The sequence below is a fragment of the Oryctolagus cuniculus genome, chromosome 7, assembly GCF_964237555.1.
Source record: "Oryctolagus cuniculus chromosome 7, mOryCun1.1, whole genome shotgun sequence".
NCBI classification, from domain to species: Eukaryota; Metazoa; Chordata; class Mammalia; order Lagomorpha; family Leporidae; genus Oryctolagus; species Oryctolagus cuniculus.
This window is the reverse complement of record NC_091438.1, coordinates 97375292-97398957: the sequence shown is the minus strand read 5'-3', so window position 1 is coordinate 97398957 and position 23666 is coordinate 97375292. Positions and strand designations below refer to the sequence as shown.

At 39.0% G+C, this 23666-nt stretch overlaps 1 protein-coding gene and 1 long non-coding RNA gene across 7 annotated transcripts in view; one reads left to right on the top strand and one right to left on the bottom strand.

Annotated features, from left to right (window-relative positions):
- The window catches only part of ERICH3 (glutamate rich 3), a 130601-nt gene that overhangs the window by 74479 nt on the left and 32456 nt on the right, over positions 1-23666 (bottom strand). For 2 of the 5 annotated variants that reach the window (XM_008265057.4, XM_051856358.2), the window contains 4 exons: positions 21599-21670; positions 19866-19994; positions 14529-14687; positions 11004-11222 (listed from right to left, as the gene is read on the bottom strand). In XM_008265057.4, coding sequence (XP_008263279.3) covers positions 11004-11222; positions 14529-14687; positions 19866-19994; positions 21599-21670 — 579 coding nt within the window. Of the gene's footprint in view, positions 1-4085; positions 5063-8095; positions 8742-11003; positions 11223-14528; positions 14688-15402; positions 15553-19865; positions 19995-21598; positions 21671-23666 lie in introns of those variants that run through there. The other 3 variants (XM_070076971.1, XM_008265061.4, XM_070076972.1) reach the window with 3 other exon arrangements.
- LOC138850415 (uncharacterized) lies at positions 11218-21913 on the top strand. Of its 2 annotated transcripts, none has more exons than XR_011390153.1 (3): positions 11218-13258; positions 13635-13786; positions 15333-21913. It is a non-coding gene; the product is annotated as an uncharacterized lncRNA (long non-coding RNA). The 2 variants fall into 2 exon arrangements; XR_011390152.1 differs by having other exon boundaries at positions 13582-13786.

Genomic DNA, 23666 nt, shown 5'->3' with positions numbered 1-23666 from the left:
CCACCACGAATACTCAGGTTGAGTTCTGAGTTCCACCTGGCCCAAGCCTGACATGTGTTTTGGGAGCATTTAGGTGAGTGACTCAGCAGAAGGGAATGCTCTTTCTCTCTCTCCCTCTCTCTCTCTCACAGCTTTTCAAATAAAAACAAATAAATTTTTAAAAATAATACTCAGCAGACTCATAGAATGGCAGATGTCCTAAACAGCACTCTGGCCTCAGAATCAGCCCTAAAGGCATTCCGATCTGGCTGAAAAGCCCATGAGAGTATTTCAGGCATGGAAAGCCAAGACACTCTGGAAAAAAAAAAAAAAAAAAACCACCACCACCTAAATGAAAGATCTCTGTGAGAGAGATCCCAGTGGAAAGAACAGGTCTTCAAAGAAGGAGGTACCTTTCTCTGAAGGGAGGAGAGAACCTCCACTTTGACTATGACCTTGTCTGAACAAGATAAGAGTCGGAGAACTCAGAGGGCTTCCATAGCCTTGGAAACTCATGACTGGAGCATAGGGAGATTACTGATACCATAGACAGGAGTGTCAATTTGTAAAGTCAACAACAGGAGTCACTGTGCACTTACTCCTCATGTAGGATCTCTGTCCTTAATGTGCTCTACATTGAGACTTAATGCTATAACGAGTACTCAAACAGTATATTTCACTTTGTGTTTCTATGGGGGTGCAAACTGTTGAAATCTTTACTTAATGTATACTAAACTGATCTTCTGTAAAAAAAAAAAATTATCAATTCCCAACTTGACTCTCACTGGGATTAAACATGACAATAGGTCTGATCTGATTTCATCATCATTTAAAAAATCATCTATTATTTTTCACTTTATGTTTCTGTGTGGTAGCAAACTGTTGAAATCTTTACTTAATGTATGCTAAACTGATCTTCTGTATATAAAGAGAATCGAAAATGAATCCTCATGTGAATGGAAGGGGAGAGGGAGTGGGAAAGGGGAGGGTTGCGGGTGGGAGGGACGTTATGGGGGGGAAGCCATTGTAATCCATAAGCCATACTTTGGAAATTTATATTCATTAAATAAAAGTTAAAAAAATAAAAAAAAGAAAAGAAAAAAAAAGAAAACATATAAAATAAATAAATAAATAAATTCCATGTAATTTGTATGTGAAGATTATAAACACAATGCCCTAATGTCAATTTATTGGGTTGCACATTTAATCAACTGCTAATTAGTTATGTGACTTGTGCAGGTTATCTAACTTGTCTTGCCTCAGTTGCCCCATCTCTAAAAGGTAAAAATTATTTTTTTTTATATTTTTTACCTTTTATTTAATGAATATAAATTTCCAAAGTACAGCTTATGGATTACAATGGCTTCCCCCCTATAATGTCCCTCCCACCTGCAACCCTCCACTTTCCCACTCCCTCTCCCCTCCCATTCACATCAAGATTCATTTTCGATTCTCTTTATATACAGAAGATCAGTTTAGCATATATTAAGTAAAGATTTCAACAGTTTGCTCCCACATAGAAACACAAAGTGAAAAATACTGTTTGAGTACTAGTTATAGCATTAAATCTCAATGTACAGCACACTAAGGACAAAGATCCTACATGAGGAGTAAGTGCACAGGGACTCCTGTTGTTGACTTAACAAATTGACACTCTTGTTGTCATTAGTTGCCAAGGCTATGGAAGTCCCTGAGTTCACTGACTCTGATCATATTTAGACAAGGCTATGGTCAAAGTGGAAGTTCTCTCCTCCCTTCAGAGAAAGGTACCTCCTTCTTTGATGGCCTGTTCTTTCCACTGGGATCTCACTCGCGAAGATCTTTCATTTAGTTTTTTTTTTTTTTTTTCCCCAGAGTGTCTTGGCTTTCCATGCCTGAAATACTCTCATAGGCATTTCAGCATGATCTGCATGCCTTAAGGGCTGATTCTGAGGCCAGAGTGCTGTTTAGGACATCTGCTATTCTATGGGTCTGCTGTGTATCTCACTTCCCATGTTGGATCATTCTCTCCCTTTTTTATTCTATCAGCTAGTATTTGCAGACACTATTCTTGTTTATGTGCTCCCTTTGGCTCTTAGTCCTATCCTTATGATCAATTGTGAACAGAAATTGATCACTGGGACTGGTGAGATGGCTGCCTACAATGCCAAGATCCCATATGGAGGACGACTCAAGTCCTGGCTGTACCACTTCCAATCTAGCTCCTTGCTAATGTGCCTGGGAAAGCAGCAGAAGATGACCTGGGTCCTTGGTTCCCCAGCACATGGGAAACCCAGAGAAAATTTATTACAACCCATCCTTTGGTTTATTATGTGTATTAGATGATAAAATATATATAAAACACTAAACAAAACCCTGATCATATAGTAAAGCCTTATCAAATCATTGAAATAATCAGTATTGTAATCATTAAATGTAAACTTCCATAGTTTGTTAAAAAGTGACAAAAGAGTCATGAAAGTGTGCAATTAAATGGGAAAACAAGAAAATGGATGACTTGAAGGTGATGCACCAGAAAAGAAATCCTAAGTCAGAGGGAGGGAAGTGGTAGTACAACAGCTGAGAGTAAAGAGTCCCTTTGTCTTGAGTGGAAGTGGGACAGAAACCTGTAGTGGACCAGAATCTAAAGGAACTTGAATGCCAGTGTATTAAGCTTGACTTTTTATTCTGATGTTTTGGCATCTGGGGCCTTACTGTGGAGCCTGCCCCTCCCAGGGCTAACCAATTTCTAGAGATGGTTAAGGATTTACCTGCGAAAGCACATTTCCTTTGCAAACGAACCAATCCAGAGCCCACTTCTGCTCCTACTCTGACCTCATCTTCTCTCTGATCTTATGCTCTAGGCAATATTACCTTGCCATACTCACCCCAAGGCTAGGAGCCAAACAACTCTGGGATGCCCTAACAACACAGAACCAAAATTATTCACCCAATCCTAAGACTGCTGACCCTGCTTCACCCATTCCTTCCCATGGAAATCGCAGTAATGGCTTTTGTCCATATTCTCCCTCCCTCTTTCCTCTGCCTCCAGACTGGTGCTTCCTGTGTGGCCCTGCATGGTGTGGTATGATAACCAATGTAATCCATCAACTTAGCTAGGCAACAGAGCCTGGATAAGCGGTCAAACATAATTCTAGATAAAACCCTCATGAATGCATGTCGTGTGCCTCCTCCTCTTGGGAACTGTGAGTATTAAGCTATGTTGTCAGTGACAAACATCTAATCTATAGGCCTCACCATACCCGAATAATAATTTTTTAAATTGGTACTTTACACAGCCAGGCAGAAGGCTATCCCTGCGCTCATTAGGAATGGAGTGAAGGTATTAAGCAGGGAGAGGCATGCTGGGAGTCACTCTACACCGTGCAATTTAGCGGTGTTAATATCGAATCTGCTAAGGCTGAGATGGACCCTTCACCCTCTGCTTCCTGATTATACATGCTAACTTCCTACTCATCATTTAAAGCACATTTCAAAGGCTACCTTCTCTTAAAGGCATTCTCCAGTCTTGTCAGTCAAAACTAGTATTTCCTGCGTCTGTGTTCCTGTTGTGATTTGTTTAAACCTCAGTGGTAGTGCTAATCACAATGTATTGTGGTTCACTGTATATTTCTGTCTCCCTTGCCAATCTAAAAATCTTCCCACAAAGAAAGATTTAGTTTTACTCCTCTCGGTAACTCCAGCACCTGGTATATAGCCCTTGTCATAAGCAATAAAAGCTGAACATAGCTACTTGCTGATTGAGAGGCAGAGCCTAAGTATATAGATGATTGCAATAGTCCTGTTAAGAGTTAGCTAGTAAGTACCTGAACTAGAGATGTAGCAACTCGAATAGAAAAACATTAACTGATACATGAACCATTGTCAAGGTGGCATTCAGAGCTGTGTTACCTAGGGCAGTCTTCATCTGTTAGATTTCTGGAAGTTAGCTGGTTCCAAAGATATGTGCACTAAGTATAAAATACACTTAATTTCAAAAGCATAGTGTAAAAATATGCAATACTTCATTAGAATTTTCTTATTCATTATACATTCAGATGATAACATTTTAGATATATTTAATTAAAATATATATTCTTAAAATTATTTCACATATTTCTCTTTACCTTTTTCACAAAGCTATCTTAAATTGCATCTGGCTTGCACTATATTTTCTTTGGACACTTCTGATCTCAAGGACTTAGTAATTAACTGGAGGTTTGATGCAAAGAAAAAGAGGAATTCAAGATTTTGAGACCAAATTTCTAAAGAAAAGATTGTGCTTGAAGAGAAATAAGGCAAGTGAATAGAGAACCTGGCTAAAGTGGTAGCCACATTGAATTTGAGATGTAGGACCTATCATCAATCAGTCAGGCATCAGTAACTACACAGGTCTCATCTGGAGCCAGGAAGTCAGTGGGGATATGGGGAAAGTCCTAAACTAATGAGATGCTCAGAGCACATTGCCCACTCTTTCCAAAAAGAACATGATTAACTTTGTTTCAGATGTTTTAATCAATAATCATAACCATCAGGAAGGTTCTTGTTTCAAACTCTGTATTTTCACATTTTAAAAGCTGTTTATGAGACAGCCATTGGGCATAGCAGTCAAAATGCTGCCTGGGAAGCCTGAGTGCCAAATCAGCCCTGGCTCTGCTCCCAATTCTAGCATCCTGTTAACAGGGACCCTAGGAGGCAGCAGGTGACAGCTCAAGCAATCAGGCCCCTGCTACCCATGAGGGAAACTTGGCTTAAATTTTTGGCTCCATTATTTGGCCTAGTTGTTGCAGGCATGTGGGAAGTGAACCAACAGATGGGAATGCTCTGTCTGTCGGTCTCTTGCTGTCTTTCCTTCTGTCTTCCAAATAAATAAATAAAATTGGTAGGAGGGGGCTATTTATAAAACTATTCGGCCGGCGCCACGGCTCACTAGGCTAATCCTCCGCCTTGCGGCGCCGGCACACCAGGTTCTAGTCCCGGTCGGGGCGCCGGATTCTGTCCCGGTTGCCCCTCTTCCAGGCCAGCTCTCTGCTGTGGCCCGGGAAGGCAGTGGAGGATGGCCCAAGTGCTTGGGCCCTGCACCCTATGGGAGACCAGGAGAAGCACCTGGCTCCTGCCATAGGATCAGCGCAGTGCGCCGGCCGCAGCGCGCCAGCCGCGGCGGCCATTGGAGGGTGAACCAATGGCAAAGGAAGACCTTTCTCTCTGTCTCTCTCTCTCTCTCTCTCTCTCTCTCACTGTCCACTCTGCCTGTCAAAAAAAAAAAAAAAAAAAAAAAAAAAAAAAAAAACAACTATTCACAGCTTCCATATGCTTTTTTTTTTTTTTTTTTTTTTTTTTTTTTTTTTTTTGATAGGCAGAATTAGACAGTGAGAGAGAGAGAAAGGTCTTCCTTTCTGTTGGTTCACCCCTCCAAATGGCTGCTATGGCCAGCGCACCACGCTGATCCGAAGCCAGGAGCCAGGTGCTTCTCCTGGTCTCCCATGCGGGTGCAGGGCCCAAGCACTTGAGCCATCTTCCACTGCCTTCCCGGGCCACAGCAGAGAGCTGGATTGGAAGAGGAGCAACAGGGACAGAACCGGCGCCCCAATCGGGACTAGACCCCGGGGTGCCAGAGCTGCAGGAAGAGGATTAGCCTAGGGAGCTGTAGCGCCGGCCCCATATGCTTCTGAATAGAGTAGGTGACCAGTAAGATCAGGCTCTCTTAATCCTGTGTGGGAATATAAAAATCTGCAGGTTGGTGAGGTAAATCAGGACAAAACCCAACCTGTTTCGTAGATTTTGCACTAAATAGCACTGAGGGTGGTAGAATACAATAAAAGTAACAAGGCACAGAGGTAACTTGCTGCTCTATGATCCCTATGGCCCCTTGGCAACACATCTGGCTCCACTGATCATCCCCTAGAGGCAGGCATCACAGATGCTACAGATCACGCTGTTCTACACGTTCATAGAGAAACAGGAGGTGGCCACCATGCAAAATATATTTCATTGCTTTTGACCTTTTTTCATTCTTTCTTTAAAATTGTTGTTTATTTTTATTATTTATTTGAAAGGCAGAAATACAAAGAGAACTCCTATTTGTTGGTTCATTTGCCAAATGTCTGCAACAACCAGGGCTGAGCTTGACTGAAGCCAAAAGCCAGGAGCTCAATCTTGGTCTTCCATGTAGGTGGCAAGGAATCACAAAGCTAGACTGGAGAGTGCAGCCAGAGCTCAAATCCAGGTGTTCTGATATGAGATGTGGGTGTCCCACGTTATGTCTTAACAGTGGCACCAAATCCCCATTTCTTTTTTCCTTCCTTTTTAAAAATATTTATTTTATATTTATTGTTTATTTTTATATTTTATATTGTTTATTTTTATATTTATTGTCTATTTAATTTGAAAAGCAGAGGAGCTCAGAGAGGGTTTGCATCTATTGGTTCACCCCCAAAATGCCTGCAACAACCATGGCTAGCCTGAAGCCAGGAGCTAGAAACTCAGTTGAGGTCTTCTGTATGGGTGGCAATGATCCAGATACTTTGAGCCATCACCTGAAACTCCCAAGACATATGTTAGAATGAAGCAATCAAGAGCAGAGTGGGGGTGCAAATCCAGGCACTCCAGTACTGGATGTAGGCATTCCAAGCTATGGCTTAACCACTGCACCAACAGCCTCCTTCTTCCCTTCCTTTTAAGAGCATTCAAAGGATGTTTTAGTATATAGCAGTCATAAAATCAAGGAGTGACTTTAATGTGTAAGCTAGTCATGAGAATCATGTCCCTTATACCTAAATAAAATAAATCAAGTACTTGACTAGTGTACTTTGAAATATGCATGATTCTCACTGAACCGATTTTACTCCATCTTCCAGGAGCCAGGGCTACAGAAAAATCCATGAGTTATCTAGCAAACCTCTGATACCACACAGGGAGATGATGATATCTTGAACAGAAAAAAAAAATAAATAACTGTGGTAAGGTTGAAGGTTATGGTCATGGCCAGATTTAAGGGGGAAGAGGAGGAAGAGTCACAACGAAGTAAAAGAGGCAAAAGGAGATAGCAAAGGTCCGTGAGTGTGGAGTGCCATGGGAGGCGAGAGAGGGAATTTTCAAGCAAGAGGAAGTAACAGCAAGAAATGCTGTTATCAAAAAATCATGATAAATAGAAAACACCAATCAAGATGGTGAAAGTAAGTCTATATATGCCACTAAACAAAATAAATTTAATGAGACTAAACTAACTTATTGATGGAATAGAGATTCTCAGATTGAATTAAACACAAACTGTCCAAACACAGCATAATCACGCTTACACTTTAAGTTTATATCTAAAGACTCTGAAAGGCTGAAAGTAAAAAGAATATATATGAATATTTAAACATAAATATGTTTCTTAAAATAGATTTTAAAACTCAGTATACAGTGATTAAAAGGTGTCATTTTTAATGATGAAGGATGACCTAACTAGTAAAATAAAATATTCTTAAATCTGAATGATTATAAGGCATTCTAAATATTTATAAAGGTATCCGAAATGAAATAGAACTTGGCTTAATTACAAGGAGAAATGCCAAATCCTCAAGTTTACAGAATGAATTGTCATTATAATTCTGGAACTGAGGGAGCAAGCAGATAAAAAGATATCTAAGGATATAAAAATTTGAGAGATATAATTGTATGGTGCTCTAAGCTCAACATTTAAAGAATGGTATTCTTTCTCAAAACTGAACTTATATTGGTCCACAAAGGGAGTCTTTAATACCAAAGAATTAAAATAATATCACACCAGGTGCTTTTCTAAAAATAATATTGAACGAACACAAAAGTAATTCTTAGAATTAAAAATATGGTAGCAGAAGAAAAAGCTCACGAGAATGTTTAAAAGATAAAATTGAAGAAATCTCTCAGCCTGTAAAACAAAACGACAAAGAGGTATAGAGGAAAAGCTAACAACAGGAGAGTATCAGTAGAATGGTTCTAACATTCCCAGAATAGGATTCTCCCCAAAAGACAGTTTAAAAATAAATAAATAAATAAATTCTTTAAAATAAATAAGTAAGACCAAAATGCCAAGACAGATGGACTCCAAAAACAGTATGAGAAGGTCTGTCAGGGGTCAGGATGCCTGCTGACCCCATGCTGTGCTGCTCACTTGAGGGCAGGACTCTGGCTAACATGCCTCTTTGTGCTTCACTTAACACGTCCAAACCATGAAGAAGTCGCTGATCTCTCTTCCATGCACAGTCACAGAAGTCCATACCCCTAACCCCATTCCCCCTGGACATCCAGAGCCTGTGCCACAAGAGGGTCTCACAAGATACCCTGATTCTAGTAAACTTCATGTTTCCTAGGACACACTTGTGACCCCCTAACCTGACATCATCAGAATGGGCTATAAACAAGTAAAAAAATTGTCAAGGATACGAACCCAGATTCTGACTCAAAGTTTCTTTTCCGCTTACTTTCTCCTGGAAATATTATCCTTTCATTGCAATGCTAGATTTGGGTTGATGAGTATTTCTGAAACTTTATGAATATAAACAAAACAACTCTAAAGAAAAGCAGGGAGGGGCCAGTGTTGCGGTATACAGGGTTAAGCCACCACCTGCGATGCTGGCATCCCATATAGGCCTTGGTTTGAGTCCCAGCTGCTCCATTCCAATCTATCTCCTTGGTATGTGTCTGGGAAAGCAACAGAGATCCCTGCACCAATCTGGGAGACCCAGAAGAAGCTCCTGGCTCCTGGCTTTGGCCTGGCTAACCCCCGACCATTGCAGTCATTTGGGGAATGAACCAGCAGATGGAAGATCGATCTCTCTCTCTCTCTCTCTCTCTTTGACTTTCAATTAAATAAATAAAATCTTAAAAAAAAAGAAAGAGGAAACAGTTAACTGAAATCAATAAACCAGTTGATTGAAGAAGTAGGGGATGTGCTGGGACAGGAACTAATATGATGGTAAAGTTTTACTTTATTTAAAAGTGGTGAATACACGGCAGTTTGTTTGATTATAGTTGTCAAGTTGTACGTACATATTTTATATATTGTTATGGTTTATGAGATATTCAAACTTTGTTTTTTGACAGGCAGATTTAGACAGTGAGAGAGAGAGAGAGAGACAGAGAGAAAGGTCTTCCTTCTCTTGGTTCACTCCCCAAATGGCTGCTACAGCCGGAGCTACACCCATCCGAAGCCAGGAGCCAGGTGCTTCCTCCTGGTCTCCCATGCGGGTGCAGGGCCCAAGCACTTAGGCCATCCTCCACTGCACTCCTGGGCCATAGCAGAGAGCTGGATCAGAAGGGGAACAACCAGGACTAGAACCGGTGTGCATCTGGGATGCTGGCACCGCAGGTGGAGGATTAACAAAGTGAGCCACGGCACTGCCCCCGACCCCAGTGATGTACTTTAACATCAGAAAATCAAATGCTGCCAGTTAATTTTATGAATGATGAGAAAGTCACACTTTTTATTAAGTGGGTACCTACCTTCAAGAGAGCATGTGCCAGCACACAAATAGTTTAAAGATAATGAGTATGGGTTCTATCACTCTTTGCAAAGGTGAAATCCCCCACCCTGTAGCTGTCGGGTTTGGCCACAGACTTGGTTTGCCAGTGAAATCCAACAGTAAGCATGTAAGTGGCATGTGCAACTTCTGAGCAAAACCTTAAAGGCATTCCATGGTTCTGCTGTATAGGGGGTAGCACAACAGACACGTGTAGTCTGACCTACTCATCCTGTCCAGGTCTCAGGATTTCAGCTGAGCAAAAAAACATGATCATGAGATCACAAAATAAGCCTTTGTTGTTGTAAACTGGGGTTGCCTGTTAGGCTAAGCTACCTTTGAGAGAGCTAGCTGTGCAGTGAGGAAGGGAACAAACAGAAGTCTACGGTTACAGCCAGCAAGGAAAGGATCTGGTTACTCTAAATAAGGTCATATTGAGAAGCAGAGATGAATATTAAAGGAAGTCTCGAAATCCAAATTAGAGAGGAGAATGACAGATGGCACAAGGTACTACAGGCAGGCCGAGTCCAGCACCAAGGACAGAGGGCAGAGGGTGAGTCTCAGAGAAGAGAGAGAGTGCTCTGTCAGAGGCAAATAAAGCCCTCTATTTTGGTAAAAATAGCATTGAAAGGGGGAAATTTGAGCAAGCAGGAGGAAGAGAGTCCCTATGTTTTGAGAAGGTCAGAGGTGAGGGCAGCTGCTGGGAGCGAGATGTGGACACGGTGTGAAGGAGGCACTGAAGAGTGGGGCTGGCTTTGAAGCAGCAGCCAGCCCAGTCCGTGTACACAGGGGGACTTCACTCCCTGATGCCCAGCCAGTGAAATGCCGACCCAGTATCTGTTATGAATCACAAAAGTTACATAAAATTACTACCAGCTGCCTGTTTACATAAGGAAAATGTTGATATAGGCTGCCTTCTTACTAGCCTGTATCTGGCCTTAGAACTAGGAGGGTACTTGAAAAACTATGTGGAAAAATAGAATTAAAAGATAAGCTTATTTTGGTGCAAAAAAAATCAAAATTCATGATGTGGTTTTTTTCACAATACACATTTTTTCATGAATTTTTGAAGATCTCATAGTTTCTTTACCAATATTTTCAGGAAATTAGTACAACAAATTATACTATTTGCAAAGAACACTGAAAGAAAACTTTTTCTAAAAACTTTTTGCTAAAAATCATTTTTAAAATCTTCGATAAGATTGAATGGATTGGATATTTTAGGCATATTTGAGTTTTTGAATTTTCACAGATTAAACATTAAGATATTTTTGACAACGTGATTGAATGGGTGAATTTAAAGGAAATAAATGATTTAGAAACCAGGTATAGTTTCACAGCAAGATTTGCTAAATCCTTTATTATCAACTGTGCTAAATTAGTCTACTAAAGCCCTAAAATCTTTGGTTTCAGATTCATTTTAGCTTATAATTATAATATTATTACATTTCTTTATGAAAGACTATTTGCATGTGATTTCCATAAAATCTTTACAGCAAATCTAACAGTACCATGTAATCTGTGTGAAATTAATAAAAGAAAATTTTACTCCATAATCACCCTTGTAAAGAGAGGTTCCAAGCCATTTGGAGCTGTGATTGGACGAAATCTTCTCCTTCTCCATGTTTCAGATCTATTTTCTTTGGCGATTTTTCCATTTAGGGGAGGAGGTGGAGGAGGAATAGGCATCAAATAACTGCTAATGTTCGGAAGTTGATATGGATTCATTCTCTGTGAATTGTCTGTGGAGTTCCTGAACTTCATCATGGCCTTCTTGCCCTATAATCACATTTCATGACATAAGAACCAATGAAACAGAACTGGTGACCCCGTGTAACCCAAAATCAAAGATAGCTTGAATGATTGACATTGCGGACACCTGATATCAAGAAACTCAAAATGCTCCAGTCTGGTTTTTAAAAAATGGCACTTTGCAGTCATTTCATAGCAAATTAACTATTCATAAGTTTCTAAATTTATATAGTATAGTTTTACACTAACAAATAGGGATGGCAGTTTTATAATAGTACTTTGAGGACTTTCCCTCAGCAAATCATTACAAGAACCCAGTGCAATTAAATAATTTAAAACCAAGAAGTTTGCAGAGTTGTATTTGAAACAAGGTTTTTAAAATGTACTTTAACATGTTATTGCATAACATTTTAAACAATACTGTGTTAAATACTTGGGCACCTTCCAGTTGTTCATTATTACAAATATGACAGCACACAACATTGTTGAATCCATTTTTTTACATTTATGTGTGTATTCCTAGGATAAATTCCTCTATGTTAAAACAATTGAGAATGTTCATTTGAAGTTGTGATAAATATTCCTCTATTGCCTCCACAAATAGTTGTACAAACAATTTCTACTGCTACTAATGGTATAAGAGAAACTATCTTTCTGAGGATATTTACTTTCAATCAATTAATTATCTTTACTCAGTTGAATCTCTGTCCACATTTTTTACCCCATTGCTTTTGCCAAAATCAAAGACCCTCACTCCTGCAACTTAGCAAAGTTCAACCTGCTTATATCTATGGCATGTTCAAATACTTTCCACATGCAAATCTTTTACTCTTTAAACATAATAAAAATTTATTAAGTGCTTCCTACATATTCACCAGTCATGTAGACTAGTATTCTTTTTAAGGAATTTCTTGTCTGGTTCTATATTTTCATCATCAGTGTCATTGACAATAATTGTGTATCTTTTCTCCCAGTATGTGTTTCATATATATATTTTACAGTAAGCCTCAATGTTACTTTTGACTGCCTTGATAACTGATATATCATCAATGCCTATATCAGCACCTAGGCACAGTTGGTATTCAATAAATGTTTATTGAATAAAAATTGAGTTTAGCTAATTGAAATGTGAAGTTTATCTTAGTCCTGTCAGCATTCATGAACTGCCAATAAGTGCCTATCTACCAAAAACTTGGAAACAGGGAAAGACCTTATATAGCTTTAATGAGTAAATCTATCCACTGGCTGAGTGGATTTGGAAAATTAGCTGAAAATACTACCACCAAAAACTGCTCTCAAACCAGTAGAATGTGAATATTTCCTGACTGATAGTGTTCACGTATCTAACAAAAAAATGTATCGATCAAAGACAGAATTGGTAATTATAGGAGCTTAGAAAAGAATACAATATTAGGAAAAGTGGAAAGTACTCATCTGAGTACTATCTAGGGAACAGGAACTACTCTCCATGAACTTTAAACATTTCCAATCCTAACGGCAATGTTCTCCTTGGAGGACAGAGAGTTTTAGCCAAAGACCTTGAGTTTTCAGGTACCTTTGGCAAGCCAGTTCTTAGGATGAGATGAGTGAATCAGACCATCTTGGTCTGACATGTTAACATTCCATATGCCATATCCCCCTCATTCTGACTCCATGTTCACCAGGCAACCTTCTCATTATGGCTTCACTTCCCATTCAGGTCTGCCTACAAAGGGAGAACACACTACTTTTACAAGCTTTGACTGTTTGATACCTGTTGGTGACCTAATGACCTAATCATGATTTAGTTCCTATTTTGGCTTATTTTAGAGATAAAAATGAGCTTGTTGTAAACTTCAGTTAATCTGAAACAATCTTAGCACCTGACCATTTCTGGACACTGGCTGACACTGGAAATTTGTGCCTTCAGAATGGAGAGCCAATCCTAGAAAATGCCAAACTAATTGATTTATGACATTATGAGTTTCTACTGAGCTCTAAGTAGTCTCCTTAAACAAAGCAACATCACCTTCAGATTAATTCTCCCACCATCTGGGAAACTACTATTAAATTACTGAAGCAAGGTTGGTAAATAGTACTTTGCAAGCTGAAAAACACATTAAATCAATAATATTATTTTTAGTTATATTTATACTTGTGAAACAATGATATTTTTAATTAATTTCTTAGTGGCAAGCTTGTCTGTCAGTTAAGGATTTAAAATATCTGAGATATCTCATATTTCCTAATAAGAAATGGAATGTAATTCACCTATTTTAACATAATGACGATCATTCTTATAACACAGGCTCATTCTTAAGCTGGCAAATGCTTCTTGTTCCTGTTATAAATACAAACAATATCCTCCCTAATTAGTGAATGTTCTAATTATCCCTTCCTATTTAAGTAACTCGTATTTCATGGTTACCATACCTCCTTCCTGTGCTCTATTGAAATAAGTGAAAATTATCTGAGACATAACCGTGAAAGAGAAGCGGAGTCCAGCTCCTGGGTGTGATTAACTCAGCATTTTTAAAGACGGACATTCAGTTCCTTCTATATTCAACCTTCGAAGAGTCAAACTTGAAGCAATTTCATACACTGATGGGAAAGTAAGTCGGCATGCAAATGCAAACCTATTCTTGGAAAGTTTCATTTTCTAGGTTTCATGCATTTAAAATTTGGAAGGAGTCAACATTGGGTCTTTTCTGATAGAAGTCATATCTGGCTATGAAGTCTTTCCTCTTTGTTTTTCAATTAGCCTTTCAAATTAATTGGAACCCATCACACATTTTAAAAAATCTATTCCAACTCTTTGTACTCAATAATAAAGAAACTACAGGCCTTCACTTAGAGTATCATATAATTTATCAAAAGTACATAGCAACTACTTAATAAAGGCACAGCATGAACTCCATGAAATGGATTAATGAATATAGCATATTAAGAATTATGATAACCTAATGTTTTAATTAATAATTTTAAAATATTTCTTGGCCAGCACCACGGCTCACTTGGCTAATCCTCCACCTGCGGCGCCAGCACCCCAGGTTCTAGTCCCGGTTGGGGCGCCAGATTCTGTCCCGGTTGCTCCTCTTCCAGTTCAGCTCTCTGCTGTGGACCAGGAAGGCAGTGGAGGATGGCCCAAGTGCTTGGGCCCTGCACCCGCGTGGGAGACCAGGAGGAAGCACCTGGCTCCTGGCTTCGGATCAGCCCAGCACGCCGGCTGTAGTGGCCATTTGTGGGGTGAACCAACGGAAAGGAAGACCTTTCTCTCTGTCTCTCTCTCTCTCTAACTCTGCCTGTCAAAAAAATAAATAAAATAAAATATTTCTTGAATAAAATGACATTTACCCCAATAGGAAATGGAGCTTCATTTTCCAGGATTGAGGTTTTGGGTCTGGACCCCGGCGTAATCTTTGGAACCGTTCTTATAGCTGGATTACTGGGAAGAGGCTGCAATCGAATTGGAGGCTGCATATTTCCCGGAGCAGTATATGGTCGAGGGGCTGTCTAGACAATTAGGGGGAAAATTCCACATAAATTAGTATCTTGACATGTTTCCAGAACCAATTAATAACCCAACAAATTGCCTAGAGTAATTAATGGTGCCTTTTTACTGAACAAATTAAACTTTAATTATGTCCTTCCATTATACATACCCTTATGACCCAAAGTATTTGTTAAAACATATGGTGTTGAAGTCCTCTACATAACTAAATGCCACAATTATAGAGTATTGTAGACAAAAGAGATGTCCTCTATTACATTCCTGTATTTTTATTCATATTATAAATTCACAGGCAATATCTAATTTATGCTCTGCATAGACTGGCTTTGCTCAATTAAACGTTAAGTTAAATAATGTTCCTATTTTAAAGGTTTGAGCGGATATTATTGGAATGGACTCACTTCTGTTTCAAAGTTTTCAATAAAAGCTCTATTCTGAGTCTTTTAAGACTTAAGATTAAAATTGGTACTGAAGTTAAAGCAGACAATAGGATTCAAACAAGGAGAAAAGATGGATGCTTAACTGTAATTCATTACCATTTATTCAACTGCTTTCTTGAAATTTTAAGAAAACATAGATGAGAAACTATAACTGTCAACTTTGGCAAGCACTGTATAAATATGGGTGTTTTCTAATTTCTCCACTAGGTCTACTATCCACCTTCTTTGGTTTGGTGGGGCACCAGGGAGTCATCCATTTAGAACTACACCAACTAACCTCAGCAGTGCAGCTGGATTCCACCAGTGAGAGGCATGGCAGGAGACAGATGGACAGGAGGAGACTGAGATCAGGGTGTTTATTCTCCTGGACCCCTCCCTGCAGCTCATAATGGGGCAGCTGGGACCCTCTACCAAGGTCCACAGCTCCTGTGGGGAAGTCCTCTCCTAGCTATAAGTACTATTTACTTGTTCTGGTATCCAGTTTTTCTTCCCCTTAGACCTCGGAGGAGTTGTGACTTCTCATAGTGCCAACCTCAGCATGGTTAACACCCCTCCTTGGGTTTTTGTTAACCCTGCCTGCATTTTTGTAAATAGTTTCTTTATTAAATACTTCCTAATTATCCTATTTGTGTGAGCCATCTGTTTCCTGTTGAGCCCCTGACTGAGGCATTTTCCAGTCAAGAAAGTATTGAAGCAAATACAAAAAAATGTCAATATTTTGGAACACTAGAAGAGCATTTCCGGGCATTGACAGAACATGGTAAGTTTAGTATAAAGATTTGCAATGTGTCAAAAGTGGATAAAAAATGAGACTTTTGGCCTAGTTTTCCTATTATCGAGATAGTGGAAAATCTGTCAAGAATACAACATGGTGTTGGATAAGAGGGTATGAGAAAGATGGTATGTAAATGACTCACAAATAAGGCTTAATGTTTTGACTCCAGAGAATGGTGAACAACAAATATTGAATTTGGAAAAAGTGTGTGTAAATACACGTTTTTAAAAATGATGTTAAGGCAGCTGCTACTTCTAAAATTAATCAGAGTACCATTTTGAGAAGCATGTCATATGTTGCTAAATCTCTCATTTTGCTGGGTCAACATTTACTTAATTCTCATCGTAACATAGGCCCTGCACTGAGACAAAAAGTTATTTTTAATATTTAATGGCAACCCAACACAATTAGTACCAACCACACAAAGGCTGCCAAATAGACAATCACAACAAAATACCTGAGAACAGAAAACAGAACCAAATGTTCCAAAATATTTAGAGTAATCCAATGAAGCTAATAAAAGTTAAAGTCTCACAGAAGTAGTTAGATTTTATCAGAATGGCTAAACAAAAGAAGAAATGGATAAGCAGAGAAGAATGGTAAAACTGAATAATTAAGGAAGAGGAGAACTGGTTGTTAGCTAAGCCATGGGAAGAGCAGCAAAGGTAATATTTTGTTTTCATTTCTTCACTAGTAACAGAATTTCTCTCTGGTAGCACACATATCATAAACAAATATTATATTTTTCAGCATCCCTTACAACTCTGTGTAGATATAAATGGCTTCAGTTTTGATCAATAAGATATGAGCCAAAGTGATACCCAAAACTTTCAGATCATGCCCTTAGAGAATATAAGCATGGCTCACAAGCCCTTTTATTCTTTTCCTCTGGCTGAAATATTCACACTGATCTGCCATCTTGACTTAAGTGGCAACACTCTAAATTCAGTAGATCAATAGCAGAAAAAGGGTCTGGCTTTCGATGACTTTCTAGAGTAGAGATATCAGGCCAAGTGACACTCATGTACTAGGGGCTTCAAAAAGTTCATGTAAAAATTCTCATTCTAATTCCATTTTCCATCTTTTTAGAAATATACTTTCAAAAGTTTATTTCAGACAGAGAGAAACAGATCAACATCTTTTATCTACTTGTTCATGCCCAATTGACAGGAACAGTCAGTGCTCAGCCAGGCAGAAGTCAGGAACATAGAATTCAATTCAGGTCTCCTAAACGGGTGGTGTAGACAACAAGGCACTTGAGCCATCATCCTGTATTCCCTCCAAGGGTGCACATTAGCAGAAAGCTGGAATGGTGAGTCAACCTGGGACTCAAACCCGGGTAATCTAACATAGGATGTTGGCGTCTCAAGTGGCATCATTTTCTTTCCTTCAAGATTTTATTTATTTAAGCCAGGAGCCTGGAAATCCATTCAGGTCTCCCACGTAGGTGGCAGGGGCCCAAGTATTTGAACCCTCATCTGCTGCTTTCCTAGGTGCATTTGAAGGGAGCTGGATCAGAAGCAGAGTAGCCAGAACCAAACTGGCATTCTGACATGGGATTTGCACATTGCAAGTGGCAGCTTAGCCTGCTGGGCCACAACACAGATCTCCCATGTCTTAACCACTCTGCCTAACAGCCACCATCCCCCACCACTTAGGACATTTTTGAAATCCCTTCCCGTATGTGTTGGGGTGAGGAAGCATCCCTTACATTTAAGTCACTGTTACTTTGGTTCTCTGTACACACACCTATACTGCTATATTTCAACCAATAAAGGGAGTCAAATGGACTGACAAGAGCAGCATTTGATTTAAAGACACAGGAGATAAGCCTATGCAGACCAAGAGGTAAAATGTCTTAAAATCCACAACAGGAAATTAAACTAGAAGTTTCTGAACAAGGGAATTAGATCACCCAAAAGAATTCTCTTGGATTCTGTAATACAAATCTGACTTGAGATTCTGTCCTGGCAGATAATCCAACGGAACACAAAACCATGAAAAAATCTAATGTAGGAATTCAAGAAAACAGGTGACTGGGAACTAGAACATGATCTATCAGCCATTATGCTCTAAAATTTATTTCCCTCCATTTGCCTACAGATATCATTCAGTTAGATGAATGTGGCAGTCAAATGTTTAGCTGATCACATTTATCTCCCAAAACAAATCTGCACCATTAACTAACAGCTGTGAGCTACAAACTATTGTAGTTCACATCAGCAACTACCTTAAACTTGCTATATTTTAAATCAGCTGAAATATATTTTCTTGTAATAAATATGGCACTGTAGCTTAACATTCTCAAAACTATACCGGAATGTGAATTGAAATTGACTACCTGGTGATAACTCGGCTTAGCCGAGCATTTCCAATTCTTGGTAGATCTCTGAGGGTGAATTTTCTAAGCATGTGAAGAATTAGTTGAAATGACTTTCCACAGTTTATCAGGGAGTGGTGCAGCTATGGTATTTTCAAAGTCTAAACACAATTAGTGACCAAGTGCATTAGCGTTGGTGAGATCCCAAAAGGATTGACATCCTCTTATGATTGGTACTTCTAAATCAGAAGTGCAATTTAAAAGATACACATCCACACTGGGAGAACAAAATGGAAACCTGAACTTCTGTAAAATGGGAACTACCATTCCAGAGGAACAGTAGGTATCCCTACAGGTGCAAAGGCACCACAGGGGTAACCAAGTGAAGAATTCTGGCTTACCAAAGAAGAAAGACTTTTAAAGTGCTAGTGTCAGTGTTTCCTGTAATTTTTAAATTACTTTCTCACTCCTGCTACATTAAGATCTCCTGGATGTATCATAAACTATTTATTGAGGGTGTTCAGCTGGAAAATTGAAAAGAAAGCCTTTGAAGGGTTTTTCCTCTCTGAAACAGGTGGGAAGACAGAAAAAAGCACTTGATTGTTTCTTTTGTTTCACCCCAGTTAAAAGCTTTGGAGAATCTAGTGAATTTACCATCCTACAAAAGAATCGTTTGTATATATACACATTCAAATCAAACCTGGAAATAGGGTACCAATAAAGGGAAGACAGTACTTTTGTTCATCAGGAAATGTCAAAACATATTTACCTCTTGAAAAATGTCAAAGCTTAACATATGCAATGATCCTACTTCAACAACCTGAAAGCACTGTGATTTCTCTATAACTATTGTGCAATTCAAAAATGTTAATGCTAACAAGGAAATATAGTAAGCTACACAAAGCACAAATAAAGATTAATCATGCAATTCATTCAGTTACATTTTAAGTTATTGACCTCCAGCAAATCTTGGTAAAACTTCTCCTGTATGTATATTGTTCAAAGTACCTCACTTTTCTTCAAGCAAAAACTACCTCTAGGTTATAAATGAACCAAACAAGTATGTAATTCTTCAAGTAGAATTTCTGTACATTTTCCTTTACCTTACAATACGTGTGCATACTTTTGATAAAAGGAGGTCAAATATTAGTAATTGACTGAATTTGTACAGATAAGACAAGAATGCAGAAACCATAAAAACAAAATCCAGAAGTAGAAATATAAATCATATATGACACAACTAGTGGTTCAATTTTGCTGCATTGTAGGGTGCTAATGGAGTAATCATGGGGGAAATATTGGAATAGCAAAATTGAAGTCATATGGTCTAAGGTCTTAAGTGTCAGGTGAGACTGCTTTTTTATAAGTCATACAGAGCCAGGGAAAGTATTTGGACAAGCAAGTAACATAAATAGTCTGTACTTCAAGAAAACTGGTCGGTAGCAGGCAAAATGGATTTTGCAGGGGTGACAGGGATTGGAGGTGGGGCACTGAAAAGAGACAGAATTGAACAGTCTATCTGCAATCAGTAGGACGCACACAATTACGCAGGCATGTTCCCAGCGAGCATTCCTTCTGAAATTAGTAAGAAATCATAAACCAGTTACCCGGGATGCTGCAAGATAGTGGGTTTAATATGGCTCACCAGTGTTAATGGACTGGAATGTCTTTCATTAACCAGAACACTATGGCCATGGTTGGTCTTTGGGCCAGCTGGGGGATGAGGAGACAGGATTGGCATATTATTCTCAATTGACCGGCTTGTGTGCTCTCCCTAGAATAAGAAAAGGATTTAGTGAATAGATGCATGGTTAGCAATCTGGGTTAGAGTAAGTGTCTGACATGTAAGAGATACCATATGACTAAAGAAGTCTTATCTTATTCCTTTCAGGTGTTATTTCTGAGGCCTCTCAGGATAATTAGGAAAAGTTTCCAAAGCTCTTATTATGGAGTTGTGGGTCATGGCAAAAACTAGGAAATTGAGTTGGTTTTAGACGTACTCAAAGAAATAGCTACGAAAGCAATGAACCCTGAGTTTTAGCAGTATATATTAAAGCTCTTGAAGCGAGTCACTACAGGAAGCACAATGCTCTTCACGACTGCGATCAGTAGAGACTAGCAGAGAACAGTGCTTTTCTATCTCAGAACATAAATGAGAGTAAGCAAAAACTCTGCATATTAAATGATGGGGCTCTAAACCATATCTTTTGCCCACTGTAGCCATACAGTAAAAAGCATTACAAATGAAATCCTACAGAGAGAGCCTACAGCATCTACCTCCAAACTCTGCCAATGCCATAACATGCCCAGGTTTTGTGTGTCTGGCAATCTGGCCACAGCCACAACAGCTTACACGATTTTAGGCTGTGCTAGTGACTCTTAATTTAATAACCATTTTGCACTATCAACATCTCAGTAGACAAACTATGGAATCCATAACTCAGTCCTTGATGTAGCACAACCTCTGCAAAGCTGAATTACCACAAATCTTTACATGCCAACTCTTCTGTTCTTGAAAATCTGACCCATCTCCTGTCATTTTAAAACATTGTTTAACAAGATTATCTTTTGGCCCTGATAAAATAGATTTGAGTCCAGCAGGCAAGAGGGGAAAAATACCGTCTGCTATGGCAACTTATTCTACAGAAGCTTTATAAGCATTCATCTGTCTGTGAAACATGTCTTAGGCCCTACATTCGTAATACTGCAGAGAAAATTACTAACCACACAGGAGTTTGAATGGCTCAAGAAACAGAGGAGCATTGCCAACACAAAATGACATCTTTCAAACTTGCTTAATGGAATAGCTTATCTCTCTTGATTCAAATTTATATATTTCATAAGTTCACTGCAAAACAGAGAGATATAGTACAAAAATAGAAAACAAGGAATTTTAAAATGTCTTGTGTAGAATGTCTAAACCTTATGAGGCTTTCTGTTGCTAAGGAGGATCTTCCCCCTCATAATTTTCAAGGGTCACATTCACATGAAAATGTGCTGTTGAACAATTCTTGAAATTGTTTTTCACAGTGTGAACATTACCATCTCTTTTTACTTTCCTAAGAGAGGACAAAGATCATTTGGACTGTATCACAAGAAAATACAAATACAAAATTTCAAATATGAAAAGATATGTTCAAGTTTGTCTCTGAAAGCTTTGCACATTATTAAAATTTATTACCACAAATGGCTCCTATTTTGTCACAATCTTCTGTAATGATTAGGGCCAAGATTCAGGCTTGGTGAAGCCATCATTTGACCTCAGCTATGCATTACTCAAAAGAAAAGCACCCCACGAAATCTCAATAATAGCAGCACTGGTTTTTAAATCATAAGATGATCCAAGTAAGAGTAGAAGAGAATTATGTAGCTCCTTACCTTAAATCTGGGAATTCGCTCCTTCCTAGCTAAGGTCTCCAGTTTCTTTTTTATTTCAAGCTGATGGTAACGCTAAAAATGGAGGAGAGAATCCTATCAATTACAGCCAGGAATATTTTAGATGAAAAAAAAAATAGCAATAGCTAACTAGATAGTCAGTTACCCCTCTTGTCATTGAGATGGAGAAGAATCACTTGTGTAAGTATGCAGGTGGGAATATAAATTGGAACAACTCTTTGGCAAACCAATTTCAAACATATATTAGGCAGTTAAAAGTATTCATACCCTTTAATCTGTACATTTAAATTCTAAATTGGGGAAAATCTGAATAATAATTTTAAAAATGTTTTATGCACAATGATGTCTGAAAATGATTTTTGTTTTTTTCATCAAAGCAAAATGCAGAAGTAATATAAACTTCAAAGGGAATGGGTCTCTGAATATCCATCTGATGAAAGAAGATATAATCGCTGAAATGAGGTTCATAAATATTTTCAGTTAATGCAGAATGCACGTAATGCAGAAAGATGATCCATATCCATTATCTCCTCTTGAACAACTTAATTGCTATTCTCCTCTTACAAACACAGAAACTGAGGCAGAAGATCATAAGATTGCCTGAGTCCATATCAGTGAATAGGGGAGCTATATGGAAACTTAGTCTGACATTAGCTGCTTTTTTTTTTTTCATAAAACATGTCCCTCTGACAACACGACATGATTTTATTAATGGATAAATGTGAATAGAAGAGACTAAAAAATATGACAGTATGTTAATCACGGTTATCTGAGAGGAAACATTACAAGTGCTTATTTTCCTTCACTTTCTAATTTTTCTATAATAATAATTTTATAATTTAAAAATAAATTTCACAAAAAGTTACCTGCTTACAATTTGGTTAGAAATCATTCAGTCATATTTGCGAGTGCTTTATTTATTGGCTCCTTGAAAAAAGAGTCTTTTCTCTGTTTTTGATCCCCTCCTCCTGCTGCCTTGGGGACCTTGCCGACTCAATCATTCTCAGCCTAAGTATCATCAATCCTCTTCTTGACACTTCCCTTCCCTCTCTCTCTTTCCCAGATCTCTCACCCACTTATCACCAAACTTTATTAAATTCACTATCAACCGCTTTCCATCTTTTCACTTATTCCCAGCTCTCTGCAGTCAGTCCCTTGCTCATCACCACCACAGAAACGACTTTCACCAAGGCCACTAATGCCTTGTCTTCTGGGTCAAATGTAATTTCCTTTTGCCCCAGCGCTTGTCTTGTTCAACCATCCTGCTGTTTGGGAGAGCCCCATGGCTTCCAGGACACCCTTCTAAGGGGCATACTTTTGGCCACTTGAATGCTCTTCCCCAGCCCCTCCTGCAGTGCAGGCACCACCCACATCAGGCTGGAAAACTCAGACCTGCCTGGAACTCCTTCTCCCTTAGTCCTCCACGTTGAGTCAGTTTAAATCTTTCTCTGTCTTCAATGCCTCTGTAGACAGCTGCATCTCCCCAGCGTTACAGCTACTGCTGTTAGCCCACGCCCTCTGGCAGCAGCTTCCTAATTGACCTCCCACCTCCAATCTTTTCCAGCTCATTAATCCATCTTCCACATTTTAGCTACATCATCGCTCTGAAACAGCTCTGCTCATTTATTTCACTCTGCTGCTGAAACATGTTTCATCGCCTCATCACCTACACTCCAAACCAGGTTGGGAATTTAAGGCCCTCCAGCGACAAGTCCCCACCCTACTGGTGTGTCATACTGCCACTCCTTCCAACCAACCCACTGTGCAGTCTGGCCTCAGTGAGCTTTCCTTTCCATCTACAATGTCCTTTCATGTCTGCTGCCTTCACTCTCTGGAAGGCCTTTCCCCTGATGCCGTGACAACTGTCACTCAGTCTTCAAAGTTCAGTTCGAATAGCAGGAGCTGTTGACCCCCCAGGACTCCCCCAGAGAAAGGCCATCCCTCCCTTCTTCTCTGAGTCCAGAGTGTTTCTTCCAGCACTCAAGCACCTTCTACAATATTTTTTTAATTCTATCTCAAAGCTGCAACACATAGCCTCATACTGGCACAT